This window comes from Podarcis filfolensis (genome assembly GCF_964270895.1).
Source record: "Podarcis filfolensis genome assembly, chromosome: 10".
Classification (NCBI taxonomy): domain Eukaryota; kingdom Metazoa; phylum Chordata; class Lepidosauria; order Squamata; family Lacertidae; genus Podarcis; species Podarcis filfolensis.
This window is the reverse complement of record NC_139612.1, coordinates 37,691,023-37,715,902: the sequence shown is the minus strand read 5'-3', so window position 1 is coordinate 37,715,902 and position 24,880 is coordinate 37,691,023. Positions and strand designations below refer to the sequence as shown.

General features: G+C 41.4%; 1 protein-coding gene across 6 annotated transcripts in view; it reads left to right on the top strand.

Annotated features, from left to right (window-relative positions):
* Positions 1 to 24,544, top strand: part of MGAT4C (MGAT4 family member C) — a 320,040-nt gene extending 295,496 nt beyond the window's left edge. For all 6 annotated transcript variants that reach the window (XM_083573463.1, XM_083573464.1, XM_083573467.1 and 3 more), the window contains 3 exons: positions 15,417 to 15,569; positions 19,732 to 19,879; positions 22,959 to 24,544. In XM_083573463.1, the coding sequence (XP_083429589.1) occupies positions 15,417 to 15,569; positions 19,732 to 19,879; positions 22,959 to 24,115 (1,458 nt within the window). In that variant the 3' untranslated portion in view covers positions 24,116 to 24,544. The remainder of the gene's footprint in view (positions 1 to 15,416; positions 15,570 to 19,731; positions 19,880 to 22,958) is intronic.
* Positions 24,545 to 24,880: the final 336 nt, after the last annotated feature.

Sequence of the window (24,880 nt, the reverse complement as noted above, 5' to 3'; positions counted from 1 at the left end):
CATGGAAGATAGTGAAGTGTTTTATGATTGGCAGGCAAAACACCTCCATTTGCTGAGCTTAATTCTGAAACAAGCCAGGGGGGGTGGTGATCATTCACTAATTTGTATCCTTCCCTGAATGATAATATTACTCTTGGTGATTAGACTGACACCATTTTATCACCCCAAAACTTGGCAGGGAAAAGAGAATTCGCAATGAACTTCCCAATCAGATAGTTCTGCTGGGCAGGCATTTATCTGTTGCAGGTGTCTTCCACAGAAGCAGAGGTCACAAGGGCTGCTTTTAGTGGAAGAATAATGGCTGGTTTGCATAGCTCTGGCATAATATATAATACTAGTTCTCTTTTAATGTACACTGACATAGTCTGTCTGTTCAGGATAACCAAGAGCAGCATTTCCTTTAAAGGCCAGTTCTGAGGTAATGTTCTTGGTCCACAGAAGAATACCGGCAAAGGAAAACACTTTGCGAATCTTATGTCAGAATGGCATTGCTTAGGGGAATTAAAAAGAAGGAGGGGAACTCACTGGGTGTTTTTTTTTTTTCAAATTCTGCTTATCTTAGAATATATGAATGAGAAATGTCCTGAGAAATATCACCAGTCTTACTGAAGTTAGTTTTGCTTTCCTCAAAATGCGCTGGATGCTTTTACCAAGGAAGAATCTTTAAATTCATGTTGTGTTCCCCACCACCACCACATTATAAGAAAATTTTGTGCCAATTCCAATTCCATTTCTTATTAGCATTGTATTTGAGAGGTAGGCTTCATTTGCACAATAAATTTAAATGCACATTTCCTGCACCAAATAATCCAAGTAAAAGTAGTTTGTTAAGGGTGCTGAGAATTATAGCCCTGTGAAGGGTAACTCATAGTTCCCAGGATTATAGGTTGTGGGAGGAGATGTGATTTAAATGTGCGGTGTTTGCCCAGTCAAAGTTACTCAACAAGAGTGTTCACTGTCCCCACAATTAAAATTTAAAAGGATTCATAATCCAGTTTATCACCAGCAAAGGGAAAGTCAGAGTTTTGTGAATAACTGAAGGTAGATTCCCCCGCCTTGTGAAATAATTGGGTTAAGCTATGCAATGGACTACAGATCAATTATGTGCCTTTCTGTGAATTTGCAAAGAACATAACGAGGTTGATTCACTAGATGAGTATGAATATCACATCACTTGAAATATTCATGGGAGGCTCATTGTAGGTAACACATCCTTCTAACTATCTCTCTCACTCTCCTCTAGACATTCCAAATGAGAAATAACTGTGTTGCTTATTGAAACATGAAGTTTTCAGCATATAGTCTAATGCCTTCAGGCAACAAATTACCTAGTTTGTAAAGTAGCAGTTCACAGTGATGTATTAACATGATTAAAATAAATCTGGGCACATGTGGATAACGCACACGAGTATTAACAGGTTATGCAACTGGAAATGCTTGCAGATACAAAGGCCCTTGGGGTGGATTTCTTACTGCAATGGAAATATTTTGGAACACCTTGTCTGCCGTTGTAGATGCTGTTGTACTAAAGAATCATCAGTAAATAGGGAGTACCTAATCACTGAGCAGCTTCATAAAAATGACAAGCTTTTCCTGCAGGTGCCTTGCCCCATGATAAAAGACTAAAAATAAGTCTTAGAAATCAATAATTGCACCCTATATAACTTGGGAAGCTAATGGTACTCATGGTGTGATATCTTTTACATTTAATATTGGCAGCTCTGCACATCCAAGTCACTAAAACTGATCGGTAAGCGAGAGCAAGAAGGAACACCTGCGGAGTGCATGGGTTTGGCTTTTTCCTCCTTCCTTTTGATCAGCACTTAGGCACTGAAAGTCAAGATGCTCTTTCTATCTAAAACCCCCACAACACAAAAATCAGATGAAAAACCAGAACGGGGGAAAAAAGAAATCAAAAGAAGCATGCTTACCCAATGAACACACCAAAGCTATAGAAACTGGTTTGCACCTGCTCCAGCTCAAACATTTGAGAACAAGAGACAAATCGCAAATGGAAAATGTTATTGGGTATATTCATTCCAGTTGTTGCCTTGAACAAGTAGTTATAAAACCAAAGCTGGAGCTCTGGTTGCTACATCACCATTCTCTACTTTCAGGCTGTATGTTACTTGAGTTCTCCCCTCCTTTCTTTTTGAATTTGGAGGTGCCGTTCTATCCTGGTGTATACCTGCATGACAGTCCGTCTTGAATTTATTGCTCAAACAAATGTCACACGTTTACTGTTGATGGTCCTGATTTCCATGGCTATGGCAATATGTTTGATTTTTGTTCTTGCAAGTTACCCAACATCAGAACAATTGTAAGTCAGGTGCAGTGGTTGGACTAGGACCTGGGAGACCGGGGTTCAAATCCCCACACAGCCATGAAGCTTACTAGACCACCTTGGGTCAGTCACAGTCTCTCAGCTTCATATACCTCATGGCAAAGAGGAGGAGGATCACCTTGGGATGTCACCTTGAGCTCCTTTAAGGAAAGGAGAGATATCATCAGCATCAGCATCACCTCATTTTCCTTACATCATGCAAGGAAAGAAATTGTAGTCCCTAAAGTTTGCAACTTGTTCTAATTGGATCACTTGCATTTGCTGCCTTCACAAACTTATATCACATTTACTCTCTTAATAGAGCCGTTTGTGTTGTTGCCTTCAAGGCTAGCTGCAGAGATGGATCCCATAGCAAAATAGGCAGATGGTGCATTTTAATTCATTAGTAAGTAATTATTTGGATGAAATGTGTAACAAAATGACACTAGGCATATGAAGACAAAAATTATCTATGATCCATCTACAATATATTCATTAAAAAAAAAAAGCCAAGTCTTTCATTTACTTTGTAGCCTACAGGATTGTCTGCTAATTTTGGACATCTTTTTTTCTGAATAGTCTTTGCCACTCTTTTTTGCTGCTCCTGCTGACAGTGATGTTTGTTCAGACTCAGAAAAACTCCATCTGAAACAGCGCAAATTAACCTTCATGTATAAGCTTTGATTTATGATTTATTCAGTTTGATTGAAAATGGAGGTAGAATTTCAAGACTTTAGTGCAAACTTGCCCAAGGGTTAGATAGCACCTTATCGTTCCAGTGGATAAGAACAAATATTTATGTGTATCACATCTTCTTTGATATGTATGGAATGGAATATAATTTATTACTATGGATTTTATGTGAAGCTACAATGTAAGATTTCAGCAAGAAAAAGCCCTGAAAGAATAATCTCTTGTAATATCTTTCCTCAGAAAAACAACCATGGGTGTATGTAAACAACCATCCACCTTTTCACTTTGAAAGGTTCATAACTCAGGGCTAGAGCAAATATTTTCACCTTGGAGGTCCCAAGCGCAAACTCTGGAGAACTGCTACCAGTGAGTGTCAACAGTACTGAATTAGAAGGACCAATGGTCTGATCACAATACAGAACAGCTTGCTGTGTGACTATGCTTACTAAAAATGAAACCTAATGAAACATATGTGTAATGGCTTTAGGGGTTGCTTGTGCGTAAGTTACCGCCGCTCTGGGCTAGGTTGGCTGGTTAAACCATTTCTCGCTGGACAGCCACCCACTCCGTGGCTGTTCAGTCGCTGGCAGAATCCGTCAGTGGGCGTTTCTTAAACCTCTTCCAGCAAAGAAGTTCTTTGACGCCAAGTCGGCGCCTACTTTCCCTGCGCGGAAGTCTTCTGCGCAGGGTGGGTGTGGGCAGCGGAGGACCTGTGCTCTCCTCGCTGGTCTCCTGCGAAGAGTCCTGGAGCCCCCTCTCTGCTTCCCCCATCGGCCCCCCTCTATCCCTGGTGTTGCGCTGATTTTCTTCCCCAGCCGGAGACCTGCCTCTCTCCCTGCTTGGCCCCTCTCCAGCATCGCTGTGGAGCCTCGCCTCCTCCGCTAGTTCCGATGGCAGTTCCCTGACAATATGTGAATGAGAAACATGGCTCAATTCATGTTCTTAACCCACCTAGATTCATCCTCGCTGCCATCTGAAAGACAGCAGCTGCTGTTCCAATATATTCAGTTTTGTATAGATGCTTGCCTCATCTCTCTCCTCTAACAGTAGAACATTTGCCTAGGATATGGGCACAATTCCAGTTTAGTCCCATTATTTGCAATGTGCTGACATAACTGCTGGCATACCTTCTCCTTGAGGTATATGCACTGGGTGAATAAGCTCAGGGAGAGGGATGTTCCTCAGCAACTATGCCTATTTGAAAACGGTTCTTTTGCCACCTTCCAAATGGAGGCACGCTGATGAAAATCTAATATTCCGCCTTATTGGAAAAGGGTATTATCTCAATTACACTGCTGCAAATGAAATCCCAATCTGTTCTGCTATGTACAAATTAAAACATCTCGAACATGGTTTTCATTGATCCCCACAGAGCTTAAGAACTGATGATATATATATGGCAAGCCCCGTGCAGTGAAGGGTGTCTAAGAAATGATACTTTGGATTTTAAAACAGCATTAGATAAGAGTGAGATTTCTTAGTTATACATGAAAGACTTTATCTCAATGTATAATTCATCTGTTTAAAGCAAAAACAAAAGTTTTTCATGGGTAAATTATGGATCTTTCTAATAGTACTCTGACACTGAAATATATTGTCGGGCTTGGGTATAATGTGAGACAAATCAGATTTGGTGTTTGTGTATGAGAGAGCAGTATTTCCAATTCTATGCACAGGGATGCCATTTCACTAGAGGACAATTACAATTCAGTCCTTGTGTTGGGTGTGGCAGGCTCACAGCAAGATTCATAGGTATGCGGTTGGGTTTATTTATTTTTCTGTTTATTGTTTTAAAAAAACACACACACTGCCTTCCTCTCTTAGTTATCAAGGCACTTAATATCAGGGCTGTTTTTCAGCCAGAACTCAGTTCCAGCACCTCTCAGGAGGACACCATTTCCATTATAAGAGAAGAAGGGAGGTATTCATGGTGAGTTCTGACATCTCTTTTTCTAGAAAAATAACGCTGCTTAATATAATTATTAAACTGATGCTGCTGTGCTAAAAGATTCTCCAGCATTTATCTTAACCATTCTCTATCAATTTGTGAGGAAAAATAATTGCATTTGAAAATTATCAAAGAGAAGAGAAAACTTTGGTAAAATTCACATAGGTGGAGAGCAGGGTTTTGTTGTGCTTGCCTCAACTCTGAGGTACTTGAGGGGTGTCTGTGAGTGTCCTTTAAATTTCCAGATCGACTCACCATTGGTCTGCTCTTTGAAACCTTCCTGAGTGCTTGCATTTCAGTCAAACCTCAGAAAATATCATGACCTAACTCCTCCAATGGGGCTTTTTCAGATCAGGAAGCTTAGGTAGCCAGGAAAGCTGCAGAGTGCTAGAGAAATGTTTACTGGGACAAAAAACACATACACCACACTTAACCATCTCGCAATGACAAGATAAGCAAAACAAAAAACAAAACCCTGCACTCACTGAAATTCTTGAGAAATTATAAAGTATTCTATGGACGAGACAGAAACATGGAAACTTCTTTCACAGAAGATGACAACATGATAGAAATTGGTGGACAGATTTCAGCACAGCACAGTACTAAATTAAAACACATACACACAGTGTAGATTCCTTTTTTAAAAAGTTGGGTGTTTAGGACTACAATTCTCATCATTCCTAGATGGTGGTCAAAGATAAAATGAGTTCCATCCTAAAACATCTGGAGGGTAGCAGCTTGGGGAAAGCTGGTAATCTAGTGCATGATACAAAAATCTCTGGTTTTCTTTCCTAAAGGATATGTTAATGATTCAGTTCAAGTTAGCTCAAGTTTGAGAATAGATATGAATGCAAGCACATAACATCACCCATGACACAAATGGAACATCCACTACAACCGGTTGAAACCTTAAAGTATAGCAATTAATGTCACTGTGTGAATGTAAAACATCTCACTGTAATGGGACATAGTAATGTAGTCTTGTTAAAATAGACCTAATGACACTTGTCTTTCCTCCCCCCTTTCCATTTTTTTTGTATCATATGAAATTACAGTGGGAAACCTGTAAACAGGGATCAGCTTCTCCTTCACTTTTCATATTATTCTGAGACTTGTTGTCTTTGAAGACAGTGATGATATATTAGTTGAGTTTACATTTGGCAAGCTAGGGAATGCATTTAGAGTCCTTTGCTTTCATAATCTGCAAAATAAAATAAAATCATTATTGAATGCAGGTCAGTGAGCCAAGACTGCAGCCTGCTAATGAAAGCAACATTTTATATTTGGAGACTTATCAATTCTTTTTATTCCATTTTTTACTTCCTGAACCCATGGCTGCCATGACTTTGCAGTAGTCTGGGAGAGAAGAATCCAATAGATGAGATCGTAGATCAGAGTTTCAGGTGGTTGTGGGCAATAGAGTATCAGTAAGTTGCCTTTTGTGTCACACATTGAGCACCCCCCTCCCTCTACCCACCACAGCTTCCCTTTTCTGCCCCCCCCATTCCAGCCTTGCTGTTCCCCTCCTGCCACACCCCTTCTGTCTTTGGCCCTTCACTCATAAAACTAAAGCAAGTATTCTCCAGTATAACTGCCTCCTACTGTATTGTCAAAAAAAACCCACCAATGCAAACCTTTGAAATTGATTGCCTTTTAGAGCTTTTCTGTAGGCCAGTACAGGGAGTGCACAGTTCCCTGCCTACTTACAAATCGGGCAGTGGAGATTGTTGTGCTACTCTGCTGTGATTAGCATCTAATGGGATGAAAAGTGGAGAATGACTTTTGGTTTTTGTTTGCAAATGCCAAGCTACTCATTAATATGCTTTCCCTCAACAAGGAAGCAAATTTTGACATATGCATTGGAAATCACGTCTCAGATCTGGTGAGAACTTGACTGGCACCTCCATGTTAGAGCTGAGATTTGTGGGAATGCTGTGCTGCCAAAATGGGCTGCTGCCAATCACACATTGTCCAATTGTGCAACTGATGGCAGTTCCAGAACACTCTGAAGACATGTGTAAGAGCTGTCTCAGGTCAGCTTGTTTTTGTAGCCCTTGATCCATCTAAATATACATCAATGCTCCAGGGTTTTCCAACTCCCTTCTATGCAGAGAAGTCCCCAGAAAGCACACTGGGAGTGTGGGAAGAAATGTCCTTCATGAAACAACATGAAAAAGCACCACAGTTATGTACTAACCCAAATGGCCCTTGGTTCAAAGTTTGTGAAAGTATTTTAGAAATATTTTTTTGTAGAAACTTGGTGGGTTTTGAAAGATCTAACTATGTCCCATGTGCTTTTTCCAGCACAATTGATTCTTTGCACCATGTATCCATGAAGTACAGGGCTCTCTTGGGAAATAATGTAAAATAGATTAGGGGATTAAACATGAAGAAATTGGTTTCCACTGGCTATATTATTAATCTTTTTCTAAAATAAGTTTTTCATTAAGACCTTTTATTGAACACCCCGACAGAAGCTTCCTAATCAATAAAGGAATTCATTCCAAAAAGAAATGGGGAGGGGTGGATAGAAAATGATGCACATGGAATTGGCTCTAGGTTAATACATAGATTTAAAAATTAGTTTATTCTCCAAAGAAAAACCAATTGGCAGTGAGTTTCTATGGACTCAAAGCAACATAATAGAATATAAATCGCTTTCAAAGTGCTGACTCTCTTGCACACTTGTTTAATGTGGAATATATTCAATTCTGTATGGATGTAATGCATACCAAATTTATCTTGGTGGTGTCTGTTTAAAAATAATAGGTTCTACCCTGGACTCATTAAACTGATAACTATTAAGTATATTGGTTGAACAGATGACACTGGATTATCTCTTGTGCAATCAGATGGAGTACAATAGGATTGGCTGGGTTTCTGCAAGGGCAGGGAGTGCATAATTGTAAAATGGATTTCATTGCCCCAAATGTCAGCTTAATTTAGCTTTACTATAGAGAAATAAATATGTGAAGCTGCTAGAATGAACCACTACAGCTACAATGATCAGGGCTGGCCCAATATTATGGCACATGTGGGGGACAAAAAAGAAAGGTGTTCTCCGCCCTGCCCTGCCCTCCCCTGGGAAGAAGGTGTGAGTGAAGATCTACATCAGGAACAAGAGTGGGAGGAGACCAGTAGCACCTCCTACTCACCAAGAGGCTGTGTAGGAATAACGGAGAGGACAGGAGGTTGAATGCAAGTGAGCTGTGCAGAAGCATGCTAGCAAGCGAGCTCCAAGCAAGCTGCCGGCTAGCTCTGCAGAGGCTCCTTTTATTAGCAGAAGTCAACAATTGGAAACAGTAGTGAAACCGCCCCAAGCTTAACGTATTTCCATCTATGCACATTTCCAGCATTAGCAAATACACGAGTCAGAAGGTGCTTCCCTCTAATATTCCCCCCGATACTTGATTACTTCTGCGTCCTCCGTCATGTTCCAGCCAAGCGATATGTCCAACAAACAAATTGTGAGAGGACAAGAGGTCAGGGGGGAAACCCTGTTTTCTAGCCAAGAAGGCAAAAGGTCAGGGAAAGCAGGCCTAACGCTCCTTGACACACTGTTGCATGTCTAGTGCGAGGTTTGCCTTTGCAAAGCGGAGCGTTGCCTCCACAAGTCTGCTGTAGAAGTGGCATGAGGGGCATACCAAGGAGTAGGCTCATTTGACAGCTGCAGAAGCAGCAGGTGAAACATTTACTGGAGGCTCGATCTGCTGCCCATGTGGATCCTGCCACCGACAGCAGTTACCTCACCTTGTGGCATGCACTCAGAGTTTGGGATCCTACATTTTTGTTCTTTCTTTGAAGGAGAGTTCCATGCCTGGAACTATAGTCTGCAGTAATGGGGAAACTGGGTTAAGTGGCAGTCCCATCCAGCACAGGATTTGAGTGCTAGCTCTTGAAAAGGTTGTAGAGCAATTTTAAAGCTAATTTATGGGAAGTGTTGACAGGTGTTGTGATCATTCATTTTTGGCATGACTCATTCCTTAGGGGTGATTTTATAAATGCTCCGTGCCCTTAAAATAAGGATGGAATAGAAGATGACATATGCACATGACAATCAATGAAAGGCAAATCAATTAAAATGTCAGATGAAAGATGTGCGCAAAGGCAATTAAAAGAGTGACAAAGTGCAGTGGTGTCTGCAAATAAAGATTACATTTCAAAATGGGTAGAGAACTTTGAAGTAAATGAGAATGTGGACTTTAGGAAGGTGTCTGCCCTGAGTCCACTTTTTAATGCTTCTACCATTAACAGAAGAAACTCCTCGTGCTGCTTCTATTTGGGGGCAGAAATAATCCACTCATCCCTACATTTTCTGGCATTATTCCCACAATACGTTTCTTCTTAGCCACTTGATGACATTTTCCTGTCTGTTGCATATTGGTAAAAAATGTTCTGCTCCTTGCTGATAAATATTATCAAGCTTTCTCCATAGGACAAAGAGTAATTTTACTGGAAGTCTACATGTGACCATGGACCACAGTTTAATTTGTCTTAATTTCCAGTTCAATGCCAACAATAGCTGAAAAATTAGGTCCTATATTTGTAAATGCATGTATTATGGAAAAACTATGGCACAATATTGAACACCTTCACATACATTTCCTATTATCCTTGTAAAGGATTGTGTTGCTCAGGTGGGTATTTTTAAGCATCCTCCCACTGTCTGGAGTTGTCAGTTGGTGAAGGTGAGATAGTACATAGCCCTGAGGGCATCGTGTGCAGTCTTTTAAGAGCAAAAGAAGAAACATAAATTGGCCAAGCACAAAGAAAGGCAACCATAGCTGCTGACAAGTGCAATAGGTTGATACTATTTCAGGAAGAAGCATTTGCAAAGTACTGTAAGCAAGTTCACAAGTCTTGCAACAGTCTCTGAATGATTTCGTAGGTGGAACGTGTCACTTGCTTTTGATAAACATTTATTAAAGCTAAATGATGCTCGATATTTGTTTTACAGCCCAGTCCTAACCATGTTTGCCTCAGAGCAATTTCCATCGATGCAAAATGTTACTTCCAAATTAGTATGCTTAGGACTGCAGTGCTAGGATTTTTGATGCTGGCAATTAAGCAGGGCTAAGACAAAACTAATTATTTTATTTTGTACAAATGTTGAGCTGCATCAAAAGCCCCACCTCCTTCTGACAATTTCCCACAGTGACAGTGTTTGCAGCATTGTTCCAGCTTCTTCTCAGTTTCTTTCTCAGTTGGCTTTGTTTGTCTTCAGGGGCGTTATTATGCAGGCAAATACAATTGACCACATAGCTTTGTGATGGCCTTCAGTTACGGTGTGATACCCACTTGACTGAAATCATGGATGAGATTGATGGCTTCAGCTACTAGTGCTCTTACTCTCAATGGACTTTGTTTCCCTTCACTGACATCACCACATGGCCGAGATGAATGGATGTGTAGCATTGTAACACCATCTCATTCGCTATTTGATCATTGGTTGGCTGGGGTAGCCCATGTGATTAACATAGGAATTAGAATGCGGTGGGTGCGGGGGAAATGACAGAAGCAGCAAGGGATAGGGAAAGCAATGCCTTGTTTCCTCCCCCCCCCACCAAGTACCTGTTTCCTCTGAACAGAGGGTGCACACACACTGGGGGGCAGGGGGCAGAGAGTGAAGGAGCCAGCCACAGCATTCCAGCCCTCACTGCTGACTGCAGGCACCCCCATTCCGGCGCCTCCTCAAAAATCAAGAGCGATGCTCTCCTCCAACTAGAATCCAGAAGCACAAGGCCACTGAGAGGAGAGGAGACAAAGCAGTGGATGTGGGCACTGGACTGGGCTGCTTTGGGCTGCCTCCTGGTAGTGCCTCTAAGACAGAGGTAGGCAACCTAAGGCCTGTGGGCTGGATGCGGTCCAATCACCTTCTCAATCTGGCCCACAGACGGTCTGGGAATCAGTGTGTTTTTACATGAGTAGAATGTGTCCTTTTATTTAAAATGCATCTCTGGGTTATTTGTGGGGTCTGCCTGGTGTTTTTACATGAGTAGAATGTGTGATTTTATTTAAAAAGCATCTCTGGGTTATTTGTGGGGCATAGGAATTTGTTCATCCCCCCCCCCCAAAGGATGATAGATAGATGATAGATAGATAGATAGATAGATAGATAGATAGATGATAGATTAGATAGATAGATAGATAGATAGGTAGGTAGATGATAGATAGATAGATGATAGATAGATAGATAGATGATAGATAGATGATAGATAGATAGATAGATAGATAGATAGATAGATAGATAGATAGATATAGATAGATAAGAGATAGTCTGGCTCACCACATGGTCTGAGGGATGGTGGAACAGCCCACGGCTGAAAAAGGTTGCTGACCCCTGCTGTAAGAGATGTGTCAAGCACTGTAGGACCAGCATGATGGGGCTGTGTGACTGGCTCTATAGCAGCAGCACGGCTGCTGTCCACAGAGCCACTGTCTTGGATTCTGCTGCTCCTGGCACTGCTGTTGCTCTTGTGGTGCAGGCGGGATACCGGCCACCTGACGCCGTACTTGACGGGTGTGATCCACCCCGCCCCCCCATGCCTGCACTCCCAACATGGCCCATCCTGGTGTCCCTCTTTGTGAGCGTTGGTTCCTCCAATGCCTGGGAAAGGAATGCTGGACAACGTTGGGGGCACCTGTGTGTGACTGCCTGCTTCACACCCCTTCAAAAATTCATGCCCAGGACTATGGCCCCTCTGGAAGCCCCCACACTGCATCCCTGCTTTCACCCTGCCCACTGTTGGATTCAGCCCCACCACCAGCTGCATGTGGCACACGGCAAATTACCACTAAGAGCGGCTTTCAGGGACAAGGCCAGCCCACAGCCACAGCAGCCAGAGCAGACAGGAATCCCTGCCATAGGAAGATGCCACAGCCCATTTGCTCCAATTGGATATCTTGAATTTAGCCTGCCGGCACAATTAAGTCAAGGGTGGGCTGGCCTGTGGTGGGCTCCCTCCTAACGGGTGGGTCTGACTGGGTCCAACAAGGACTCCATTCAGGTCTGCTCCCCAGGGATAAAAACAAATACACCTCACACATGGCACCGCAAGAAAGCAATGTTTCCATGACAACATCATGGGCAGACCCATCTTTGAATGCCACTGTGTTTAATGTGGTGAACAAGCAGGAAGAGATTGAAAACTCGGGCCCTGTTTCCATTGGGGAACCTCCCCCCCCCCCAAAAAAAAACCCCTCCGTTGTTGTTTAGTCGTTTAGTCGTGTCCGACTCTTCGTGACCCCATGGACCAGAGCACACCAGGCACTTCTGTCTTCCAGTGCCTCCCGCAGTTTGGTCAGACTCATGTTTGTAGCTTTGAGAACACTATCCAACCATCTCGTCCTCTGTCGTCCCCTTCTCCTTGTGCCCTCCATCTTTCCCAATGTCAGGGTCTTTCCCAATGAGTCTTTTCTCATGAGGTGGCCAAAGTATTGGAGCCTCAGCTTCACAATCTGTCCTTCCAGTGAGCACTCAGGGCTGATTTCCTTCAGAATGGAGAGGTTTGATCTTCTTGCAGTCCATGGGACTCTCAAAAGTCTCCTCCAACACCATAATTCAAAAGCATCAATTCTTTGGCGATCAGCCTTCTTTATGGTCCAGTACTGGTGAAGTACTGAAGAACCAGCAGAAAAGTTGCTCTCTTACTTGATTGATGAGGATGGGGCTTTAACATGGTCAACCCCTAAATACCACCAGTGTGTCAGCGAGGCAGAGCAACAATTGAGCCATAAATTGTAAAGATATACAATCCAGAGTAACACAAATAGAGGGGGGCAAATAGTGCATGTCAGTGCCATGTAGAGTTTATGTTTTCCAGCTCTAACTCTTTACCAGCCAAGTCTTTTTAAAATAGAAGGCCAAGCCAAGAACACCAGGAGACATTCTAATTGTGCATGTTATTTCGAAACTGGCTGGGGTTGCCTTGTGCTTATTTGTCTTTTGGCATGAACTTAACAGCAAAATTATGTTTCCAGACATGCACTTAGGCCACATCAAACTGTTCTTCATCTTTGGACAGCTTTAGCATTGGAGCCCCAATTAATTAATTAACTTGTGTTCCTTAGTTTAACTCATTCTCATTGTCTTTGTCCCTTTATTCCCAAGTGCAGGAGCAAATTAACATTTCCATTTTTCTCAACCCACACATCCTTCCTCTACTCTGAGGCTTTTTCTTTTCTTTGCCTGTGCTTTCTGCCTGGTTGTAATTTGTGATTTTTTTTAATTAATTTTTTTTTTGAAAATTCAAAGAAAATGTTAATTCTCCCATGTTTCACTTTTCTGTTTAATACATAGCCATCTCATTACTTGATATGGGACGCATGCCTTTAGGAGCAGAAACAGACAGTTTTCATCTTATTCTTTCAGGTTTTCCTCCTCAACAACAGCAAATAAAAATAAAAAGATCCATGTGGGTTTGGGATTCTCATATAAACTTTTCATATGGATTCCTCCATGTAGGGAAAGTGTTAAGTCAGATTTGGCTCTAAGTGTGCTAAAAAGAAAAACAGGTGATGCATTTAGATAACCTAATGAAAAAAGCAGTAGGGCAAACAGAGCTAGGAAAGAAGATAATATGCATCCATGCTGCCATCTAGTGATTATAAAAGTACAAATAAGTTTTTTGACACATGCAACATTATGCTGTGACACACCTATGACATTGCTGTTTCAAGACATCCTTGGTATGGCTCCAGCATTTTATTTATTTATTTAAGCCCTGAACTTTCCAGTTGTATCTGATAATTTTCTTTTCAGATGTAGCTCTTCCAAACAAATCCTTTGCTGCATTCCCACCTCCCGATAAATATCTGTAGATATCTGAAGGCTGCTTTCTGTAGGTCTTGATAAAGACTTATATATGAACATATAAATGAGGCCTCCAGATGGGTGATAATGCTGGGTCGGTGTTCTTCTTCATGAGTACAAGGTTCTCTTTTGCAGTGTCCACACAACATTGTTGTCATCAGTATGCTGTTTCCTATTCCCCGCCCCCAATTTTATTCAGATTTACCCTTTCCATGGGATATCCAAATACAGTTTTAAGACTTACCTGTGATATCTCAGTGAAGCATTTTCATCTCTCATCTGGAAGCACCCTGAAGAGATTCAGGTCTCTAGCATGGAATTTCAAACTTGTTATGGGACCCCGCTATGCTTCAGGGTAACGTGACCTATTTCAGGTAGAACCATGTGAGAGAGTTCAATGAAAGCTAGATTTTAAAAGCAGAAAACAACTAGCATTTTTGTCACCAGCTATAAACACTCATAAGGCAAAACTTCTGCTTCAGTTGCTTGCCGTTTGTATTTGCCATGCCTTGTTTGCATTCTTACTGTTTTCTTTACTAGCTGCTTTCAAACATTCACTGATCAATTCCCAACACTACAGTCTCGGTTCAGGCCCATACAATTTGACTAAATTTTGTAGAGATGAGTAAACAATTTCAGATTGGAGTCACATAAATGTTGGTAGTATTTTGCTATTATTACTCTGGGGCAGACATGGAATGTCTGTGCCCTGCATGTTCTTCCTTTCACAGAGGGAGCAAGAAAAGAATGTGTGTGTAGTTTTGTTACCTCCACTGGTAAGACCTTCGTAGTGGTGGCTTCTATCCTGTGGTATTCCCTTCCAAAAAATATGCAGCTAGCTTCTGATTTTAAAGAAAGTTTTACAAACCTATCTATTTTCGCAGGCTTTTCATTGCATGTTCTGCTGCTATGGTTTATGGCATTTTGAAGTGTTTTTGGCCAAGCCTTGTCCAATTCATTCATTCTTTTATGATATTTAGCAATATCATTCAATTCCTATCAGCCCTAACAAGCATGGCCAATAGTCAGGGGTGATGCAAATAGTACTTCATCAACATTTGGATGGCCAAAAGCTCTGCACACCTAGTGAATTGTGCACGTTTCTTGAAAACCACCTTGTGTAATGTGTATGGTGTCAGCCATTTTTTGAAAACGATGGCATATAGACACAAGCTATATTTGAGAGAGATCAGTAAGAAATTGGTGTGATGTCTTTACACTGGATATTATTATTATTACTATTACTTCATATGTCAAGCTTTTCCATGTTTGTAAACATTAGACTATAATAATAATAATAATAATTTTTTATTTATACCCCGCCCTCCCCAGCCAAGGCTGGGCTCAGAGCGGCTTACAAGCAATAATAAAAACAAGATGAATGATTACAACTTAAAAACAAAAATAAAAAACAACATTAAAATAATGGAACATTAAAATATTAAAATGTAGCCTCATCGCAGGAGGAGAAATTCAGTTTATGATTTCTTATATGACATGAAGCAGCTGATAAAGACACGAAGAGATGTAAGAAATTCTGAGGAGCAAAAGTTTTGTAGTGTTTTTAAAATTTCACCTTACCAATTGTTTCCACAAGAGCTTTACAGAAAACCTAATTTCCCTATGTTTTTCTCCCTTAGGAGATGCCCTATGCCTTTCTCCATATGAGATTCACACTGAATTATCTGGACAAAATGAGATGCTTGAGAAAGCGATCTGCAGTTTCCTTCCTAGGAGTCCTTGTCATCTGCTTGTTGTTCATGAACTTATACATTGAAGATAGCTATGTCTTGGTAAGTTTGGTGTATGGAACAAACTACCCTTTAAAACTATTGGATAACAAAAACAAATACAGGTATGTGAGGGTGGGCATTGTCCTCTCCCGTGAGTCATAAAATGTGTGATAGCTTGTCCAAAGGGATTGCTGAACTGTCTGTGGACTGTGAGACAGAGTGAACAATTACTTATTTGCTGAAGAGATGGGTCTGAAAGCAATGATAGCATTGCCTGTTGGAGCCTTCTCTTCATTTCTGCATGATTTATTGAGCAAATGTGAAGCACTGAAACATCAGCCATGCTGCACATCTTGAGTTCAGAAAAAGATGGAATCTACCCAAAGCTCTAGCAATGTTGGCCAGGGGAAAGGAGTAGAAGGTTTCAGGATATTGGATGCTGAAGCTGCAAACATACAGTTCTGGTTTGTCTTCAGCTGGAGTCATTTAGAATCCTTCAGCCACTTCCTAAGTGTGTGTGTTTTTATTGGGGGGAGAACAAACAGCCATGTTGGCTCTGACCAAAGGTCCATCTATTCTCTTTCCAATGGCAACCAGCCAGCTGCTTCTGGAAACCCACAAAAAAGAGAGAGTATGAAATGGATGGGCTGTGGTTTGTCCTCCACATTTGCCCACCCAAGATGACTTTGAAGGGAGGATTCTCCCAACTTAGAAGAACTGGGCAAAGTAAATAAATTGTTTTTCCAATTGATTGCAATGACCGCTCCCCGCTTAAAACGGGGGGCGCCCTTTGCGTGGACGCGTGCAGCCCCTAGATCTGGAGCGGCTCCAACAGCATAGGCTTGGCTTTGCCTTCCCTCAGGTGGGATACCTGGAGGTCTCCGCCTACCTCAGTCAGTTGTCCAATCCCACCTGGGGGAAGCGTTGCCAAGGAGACCAGGCCAGGTAGGGGAGGGATTACCTGCCCACACAATAGAGGGAGGATCTTACCTGGGAATCCTCACTTGGCTCCAGAGCTTCTCCTGGAAGGACGTCGCCAGACTGGGGACCGCGCGGGATCTGGGGACTCCGCCTGTCCACGCAAAATTCCTTGCTATTAAAACACCACAGAAAGGATTCACTTTTGTATATGGCTGTTCAGGCTTCAGCCAGCAAGACATTTCCAAGTAAGAGAACCCAACATTTGGTCCTTTTTATTTTTTGTATTCTGCTCAGCTTTTGATATATGGCTTCTTTTTGTGGCACCATCTGCATTAAGATTGTAGGCGGGATTTTATTTATTAACAACCCCTAACTTGTGATTAGATGTGATGTGGCTTATACCATATTTTCTGTCAATCTGGCTGATGCCTCCTTTGGTTTGCTAATTGCTTCAAAATCCCACAGTTACATATCTGGGATTTTTTATTTATTGTGGTTTATGCTGTTTCTGTTTTGCTTGTCTTTAGATCTTTTTGTGAACTTCCCAGATGGCATGATGTATTGTGCTTTATTTGACTTCTTTATAATAAAATGTGTTTTCCCTCCATTGTATCTTTCAAAACCAGTGGCGTAGCGTGGGGGGTGCAGGGGGTGCCGGCCGCACCGGGCGCAACATCTGGGGGTTAGGGTTAGGGGGCGCAAATCCATGGGTTAGGGGGCGCAAATCCACGGGTTAGGGGGTGCAAATTACTTGCCTTGCCCCGGGTGCTGACAACCCACGCTACGCCACTGTTCAAAACAAATTTGGCACATCTCATTGCTGAGCCTCTGCTGTGTTTCTCTAGTTCTTCCGAGATTTTATGGTTCATTCAGTGTCTGAGATTAGACATAATGAGAAGTAATGTTTTGTACTCACCATAGTTAAGTTCACACATCATGGTCTGAACTTTCAGACAAGCTATGATCTAGAGACATTTGTGTTTTTTGTTAATATATATATGGTACAACCTATGACTTGCAAACTAGCTTCAGACCATGGTTGCAGATCCTGCATTGTCAGTGCCAAACAAACCACAGTTTGTGAGTAGACCAAAGCTCAAATGTTAAAACAAACCACAGTTTAGCTAAACAGACCATGGTTTCATGTTACATCTGAGCTTATCCTATATATTAGGATGTTGGAACTTGTCACTTTTGTTGTTCCTCTTCTTCCTGGACTATCTGATATATTTTATGTGTGGCTCATAATAAGAAAGACTAATGAGAAAGCTACATACATTTTTGAGAGCTTCCTTTCTCATAAATTCAAATTCACGAGAAAAAGAATTATACAGATTCCAAGGATCAGTTAAATCCTTAGCCCTCTGAATACTCATGTCAAGGTGGTGGGAGCAATGATAAAGATGCTCAGTTATCCAAGGGGAAAATATGTGGGATGGTGTCAGGGGTTGGCACGGTTGGGTCATTGCCAAGGCACATTGTCCAGGAATGACCCCTCAACCTAGAGTCTTCTGTTGCTCTACCTCCTTGGTGTTGCTACCTTTTCACCTACCCTCTCTAAGTAAATAAAAAGTGTGAGGTGGAGGACAAGTATTTTCTGTATGCTTTGCCTTCTCCCTCTGGGAGGTGGTATGGATTCATTCCCGGGGGAGAGAAAAGCCGATGGGCACAGGGTTGGCATGTTCCTGCCTGAGATATAACAACATATAGTGCCCAAATCATGGAGCATAGTATTCAAAGCCAGCTAGGTTATTTTGGCACCTGAGGCAGAATATCCCTCTCTGTAGCAACAACAACAATGTTGGCTGCCATTTCATGACAGCCAAAATCTGCTGGCTAATGCAGTCACTTCTCTCTTCCTAATGGCAGGGCGGTTCTCAATGGGCAGAGGCAACACTGCTGCCAAAGTCAGTGTAAAATCTGAAACCAGCACTGTCCCCTCCAAAAAAGAGAGGACTTTTGAAGCTTTTTCAAAAGTATTATACAACAAATAGAGACATAGAGCTTTTGGGTTTCCATGTCTTATTCAGAATGCATTCCATGTGTCTAGTAGTCTGCCTTAACCAACACTGCCTAAAATGTGCATTGAGGGTGCCATGGAAAAAAGAAGGAAAATCAACATTTCAATGCAGAACCTCCTTTGAGATGCTACAGCCAAGCGGTTTTCACATCTCTTGAGAGAGATGGCTACAATATACATAGATGAAGCATGGCTTTGAGGTGTATTGAAGAAGACACTTGCACAGGAGGTAGTTCTGAAATGTACAGCAGTACCTTTCATACAGTCTGGATTTGTTTTATTGGAAACACATTGTGTTCTTGTTTCAAAGGAGTGTTTTGGACCTGTACTTCATGGGCAGAACTCATGTTCCATGGGAAAATAATTCTAATATATAATATCATTATATTCAAATAAAAATGGGAAAGTTATTAATCTCCCCGGGCATGTTAAACAACATCAATGTTTAACAAGCTGTCTATCTATCTGACTGTCAATGGAATTTAATTCTATTCCCCCCAATATATATATATATATATATATATATATATATATATATATAGTTATCTTTTCTTAACTTTTGGATGATCTTCTATCTCAGCTTGATAATCAGAGATACAAATTAACCTTCTGACTATGTATTCAGCACAGCCCCTTTATTCCTCCTTGGTTTTAGTTCGACCAGCCAACCTCTAATTAAGCAATGTTTCCTGTTTCATCCAAATGAGGACAGTATAGTTAACAACTTTTCAACAAGCCAGGATATTAAACTCTGCTCTGAGGTTGACTGAACATCCCAACTTGCTCTGAAGCTGTTAATCATTGCTTCTGAATTTGGAAGAAATGGGAAAATGTAGTTAATTGGAAGCCTTCCCAAATTGTTTGCCAAAAAAGAATAAAGTGTCTGAAATAACAAAAAAATGTATTGATATTTCAGTTTAATAGACCAATATATGATTATCCAAACACAGACATTGTGTTCCTGATCCACATCCTGTACATTAATGCTCCAGTTTAGCAAGTAATATATGCACATATTGACAGTGCAGATTCAGAATCACATATCTGAATACATTTCTCTATCGCCTATCAAGTTAGATGTATACTGTTTTTGATGCAAATGATAATGCTTGATTCTACCTGAAACCACCTGCACATGCTTATAACCAGGCTAATAGGGACTAATCTACATATATTTGCAGTGTAAGGATGTGTTTTTGTCCCTAAACCCCTCCCCCTTCCTCACACTAGCTTCTGAATTGTGAATGTCTTGCTTTTTTCTGTTTCTCTACCAACTGCTAGGATGGAGACAAACAGTTAATCAGAGAAACAGCCACACATCAATTAAACTCAGAGCGATATGTTCACACATTTAAAGATCTGTCCAATTTCTCAGGATCAATAAATGTTTCCTACCGCTATCTGGCTGGCACACCTTTGCTAAGAAAAAGTAAGTATCTGAACATTTCGATTTCATTAAGTAAAGCAAGATTTTTATCTGACCTAATTGCAGCAAGCAGAGAAAAAACTGCAAGTTGGATGTTGCTGCTTAGTAGAGTTGGGTGAAAGAAGCTTTAACTCAGTATTCAATTGATAAACTTTACTTTCCCACAGAATGTGTATGTCATATGTGCAGAGTGCATGAACACGAAAAGGAAGAGGCCTTCATAACTCCCTAAGTTGTGGCACAGTTTTAGGAAGGGCATAGGATTGATACTTAGGTGGCGTTAGTGATGAGTAAATATGTCAATTTCAGTTTCTCATTTTTCCTTTAGGTCCGTTCTCCACATGTCTACACCAGTTTGTGATTTATTTATTTTTAAACACCTCATGAGAAATTAATTCAACATTTTTTTGATATGAATTTCTCTTACTATGCACATTTTATATGCATTTTCCCATAATAAACACATTTTTGCAAAGCAATTTTTCCCTAATGCGATGCATTTTTGTACATTACTGTCACTAATATATGTATCTATATGCACACTTTACCATTGTATTTACATTTTTGTACACACTACATGGTGTGAGAACTGCATTGCAAAATTCAGAGCAGCACAATTTCAAATGATAGCTGTGTTCTGGTTCACATGTTGTTTCCGAAAATGCCTGTTTTTTTATTCTTTGAATACCCATACAAAATGAATATGGATCAATTTCCGTGCTCTGGATGAATGTTTGTTGTCTGAATTCAAGACACCAACATGTTGTGATTCGAGGACCCGATCCCCGCTTGGGGAATAAAGACACATGGACACAGTATGTAAGGTTAATGGGTAAGGGAAAGGCCACAACTTTATTGATTACAGCATGTGAGAAGGTATTGGCTTAGGCATTGGACCACGGAGGAGGGGTTAACCACCAGTAGGGGGAGCCTGTTGATGCTAATACAACTATAGGCTCTCTCCTGGTGTCACCAAGGGTCGTGCCATGGCCCCCCGCCACACGGGCATCAGACAGGATCCATGACTGCCAGATTGTCGGAGAAGGCGATGGCCACACCTTGCCCCCTCCCTTTCGACTGTTGCCCATAGACTGGCCTTCACCAAAGCGAGGTTTAACGTTTTTCCCTCCAATGTCCTGAGACATAGGTTCTCAAAGGGCCAAGCCCCCGCCGTGTGCGAATGTGATAAGGTGATGCCGGAGTCGCTCCAGCACATTATGTTCACTTGCCCCTTGTTCAATGTGCCACGGGCAAATTTGTTGGGCTCAATCATACAGAAACTAGAGGGTACCCCACCAAAATTCCACCTTGCCCAAATCTTGCAGGACAAGGATACCCACACGACCCTGAAGGTGGCTAGGTTCCTAGTTGCTGTCCTTTCCCAAAAGCGACGCCAAGGAGCACTACAAGCAAATTAAGGCGTAGTATGCCTTTCCATTTCATAGTATTTTATTGTTATAGTGGTGTTTTAGCGATAGTTTTTTTTTTATTTCCCTACGGCACAAGCTGTTATTTAGGTGTTGTTTTTACCTGTATGGGCCTATGGCCGTAATAAATTTCTCAACCCAAATTTCTCAACCCTTGCCCCCTGAAACACCAACAACACATTCCAATGCCTAACTGCCAAATACCACGAAAGTTGTGACGGTTGCTACGAGGTAGGCGAAAAAAACCAAGAGGCCGGGCCAATTTAGCCAATTGGAAAAAACTCCTACCAGGCCCCCTGGTTAAACAGGGCGACCAACCAGAGGTCCATAGCAAAGTCTCAGGAAAGCTAATTTAAAGGGAGTGGAGGGTGGGTGACTCGAAGAAATGTGTGTGCAATGGCTGGGATGGCTGGCGCGGCCGCGTTTGAGCGGCAAGCCACGCCCCCGCCGAGCTTCCCTATTGGGTGCCCAACCGGGGAGGGGCATGATGCGCCAGCCCTGGAGTTGAAGCAGGGGGCAGAGCGCCCCCTGCATGATGCGGGAATCGTTTCCCGCTCACAACCCCTCCCCTCCTGGAGGAGGATAGACTTTACCCAATTTTCTCCGACCAACCCAAAATCTATTTTTTAAGCATAATCTAGCTATGGTTCAGGATATTTCAGGAGCATTGAGTTAAATAGTGAAGACTTCAGCAGAGCTTAATTCTCCCACTGACACCAATACAATTTAAAATGCATGAGTATGACTGGATCAGAGTCCTTGCTTTATTTCCTTTTTAAGTACAAAAGGGGGAGGGGAGACATTAATTTGCCATTTATTCCCTAATGGATGGAATTGTAAACAGTTTGTGAGCCATAACTTTAAAATTCCCATTCCCCAAACAGAGTGTATAGCATTAATATTGTAAATATATTGTTTTCCTGCCAGCATCTTTGTACACATGCCTCCTGGCTTTTTTAGTTCACATCTCACACTACTTCCTGCAGTTAACAACTGATGTTTAATGCAATAGCCTCTGTGTGCTCCCAATACATCTTTCTGGAGAAAAGGTATCAAGATTAGCCAATATATATTATCCTTAAAGCAATCAAAAAATATTCACAATTATATGCATTCAGGAGAGCTTTTACTTTGTAAAAAAATATCTCTCCCACCCACCCACCAGACACACAAAACTAGGTAGTTTCAAAAGCCATTTATGATGTGATACTGGTGTGGGATCTGCTATCTAAAAGGGGGAAAGGCAAAAGGCCGGCTGGCCATATATTTCCTATGGCCTTTGTGATTCAGGTACCTTATTTTGAATAAAACAGCAACTCTGCTTTTCCCTTGCAAAGATAGAAGGTGACACCAGTCATGATGGCTATGCTCTGTCTCCACAGCTGGAGGAAGTAATAGTTCTGAATACCAGCTGCTGGAAACCGTAAGAGGAGAGGGTCCTGTTGTGCTTGGGGCCTGCTTGTAGGTTTCCCACAGGCAGCTGGTGGGCCACTTTGAAAACAGGATGCTGGACTAGATGGGCTATCAGCCTGATCCAGTAGGCTCTTCCTTATGTTCCCATGTTCTGACAATATTTGTAATCTCTATTTATTTTTTTATTATTATTATTATTATTATTATTATTATTATTATTATTATTTGCTTCTCCTTTTCAGGGTATCTTACCATTGGACTGTCCTCTGTCAAAAGGAAAAAGGGGAATTATTTGCTGGAGACAATCAAGTCCATCTTTGAGCAGTCAAGTTATGAAGAGCTGAAGGAAATTGCAGTAGTGGTCCACCTGGCAGAGTTTGATTCATCCTGGTGTGATGGGATGGTTCAGGATATTTCACAGAAATTTGCCCATCATGTAATTGCTGGGAGATTAATGGTGATCCATACGCCTGAAGAATACTATCCTGTATTGGATGGCCTTAAGAGAAATTATAATGACCCAGAGGACCGAGTGAAATTTCGTTCCAAGCAAAATGTAGATTATGCTTTCTTGCTTAACTTTTGTGCTAACCTTTCTGATTATTATGTGATGCTAGAAGATGATGTTCGGTGTGCAAAAAACTTCTTGACTGTTGTGAAGAAAGTCATAACCTCACGAGAAGGAACATACTGGGTGACGTTAGAATTTTCAAAGTTGGGCTACATTGGGAAGTTGTACCATTCCCATGATCTCCCTCGCCTGGCTCATTTCTTGCTGATGTTCTACCAGGAAATGCCTTGTGACTGGCTGCTGATACATTTCCGTGGGCTGTTGGCTCAAAAGGATGTGATACGTTTCAAACCATCTCTCTTCCAGCATATGGGATATTATTCATCCTACAAGGGTGCTGAGAATAAATTGAAAGATGATGACTTTGAAGAGGATTCATTTGACCTTCCTGATAACCCACCTGCCAACCTGCACACTAACATGAATGTATTTGAAAACTATGAAGCAAGCAAGGCATATAGTAGCGTCGACGAGTACTTCTGGGGCAAAGCTCCCTCGACTGGAGATTTCTATATGATCGTCTTTGAAAAACCTATTAAAATTAGCAGAATTAAAGTTGTCACTGGGACAGAAGACCGACAAAATGATATCTTGCATCATGGGGCTCTGGAAGTTGGGGAAAAAATTGTTGGTGGCAAAAAAGGGAGGCAATGTACTACTTTCTTGCGGCTAGGGGAGTTTAAAAACGGAAACTTTGAAATTACAAATGTGGAGCACAAAGTTCTTTTTGATATTAACTGTATGAGAATACTTGTTACCAAAAGCCAAAAGGAATGGTTGATCATTCGGAGCATTAGCATATGGACTTCACAGAGCCCAAGTCAATAAGGCAAATGTACCACAGTAGGTTTTCCCCTTCCTTGTAAGGGAAGCTGGCCCCGTCGCTTGAATCCCAAAAATGGTGCCACTCCCTAAATGACTCCACCCAACCTGATTTTTACTAAAGACATTGTCAATCTTGGAAATCATAAAACAAACAAAAGCAATCTAGTTTTTACTAGTTCAGTCAGGCAATATACAACTACTAGTTTGATGGAATGTTTGAATTTTTTTAGGAAGTGCAAACAAGTTCTTGTTCATCTCTCGAGCTCCAAATCCACTTCTCTGTTGTTTTCATCTCCCCTCTGGGGGAAAATCCAATGTACTAACAAAGCAAGTGCTGTTTCATTATTTAAAGGTTTTGTAGGCCTGTGCCAGTATATTGTCAAAAGAATTTGACTCCATCGTATCCACATATAAATTAAAAATGTAATGGTGGTTTGTGTTTGTACAGTGGTTGGTGGTTTGTTTTGTTTTGAAGAAAGTTTTGGTGACAGAACTCCTGTTAATGAAGGTGGTAATCTCTACTGTGAGAACTGTATGAAAGCAGTGTTGATACCCTTTGCAACTTATTTAAAATGAAAATACATGTTCTGCTATAAATCTGTAATGCTCATTCTGTTCACCTCAAGTTCTGTAAACTATTCTTGATCTCAGTCACCATGTATGGTCCTACCATGATTCATTACATTGAAATGATGCACCAATTCAATTTTATATGCCTTTAGGTTCATTCCCCAGTATTCAGTTTGAATTATGGGAGTAGCCTTTCTG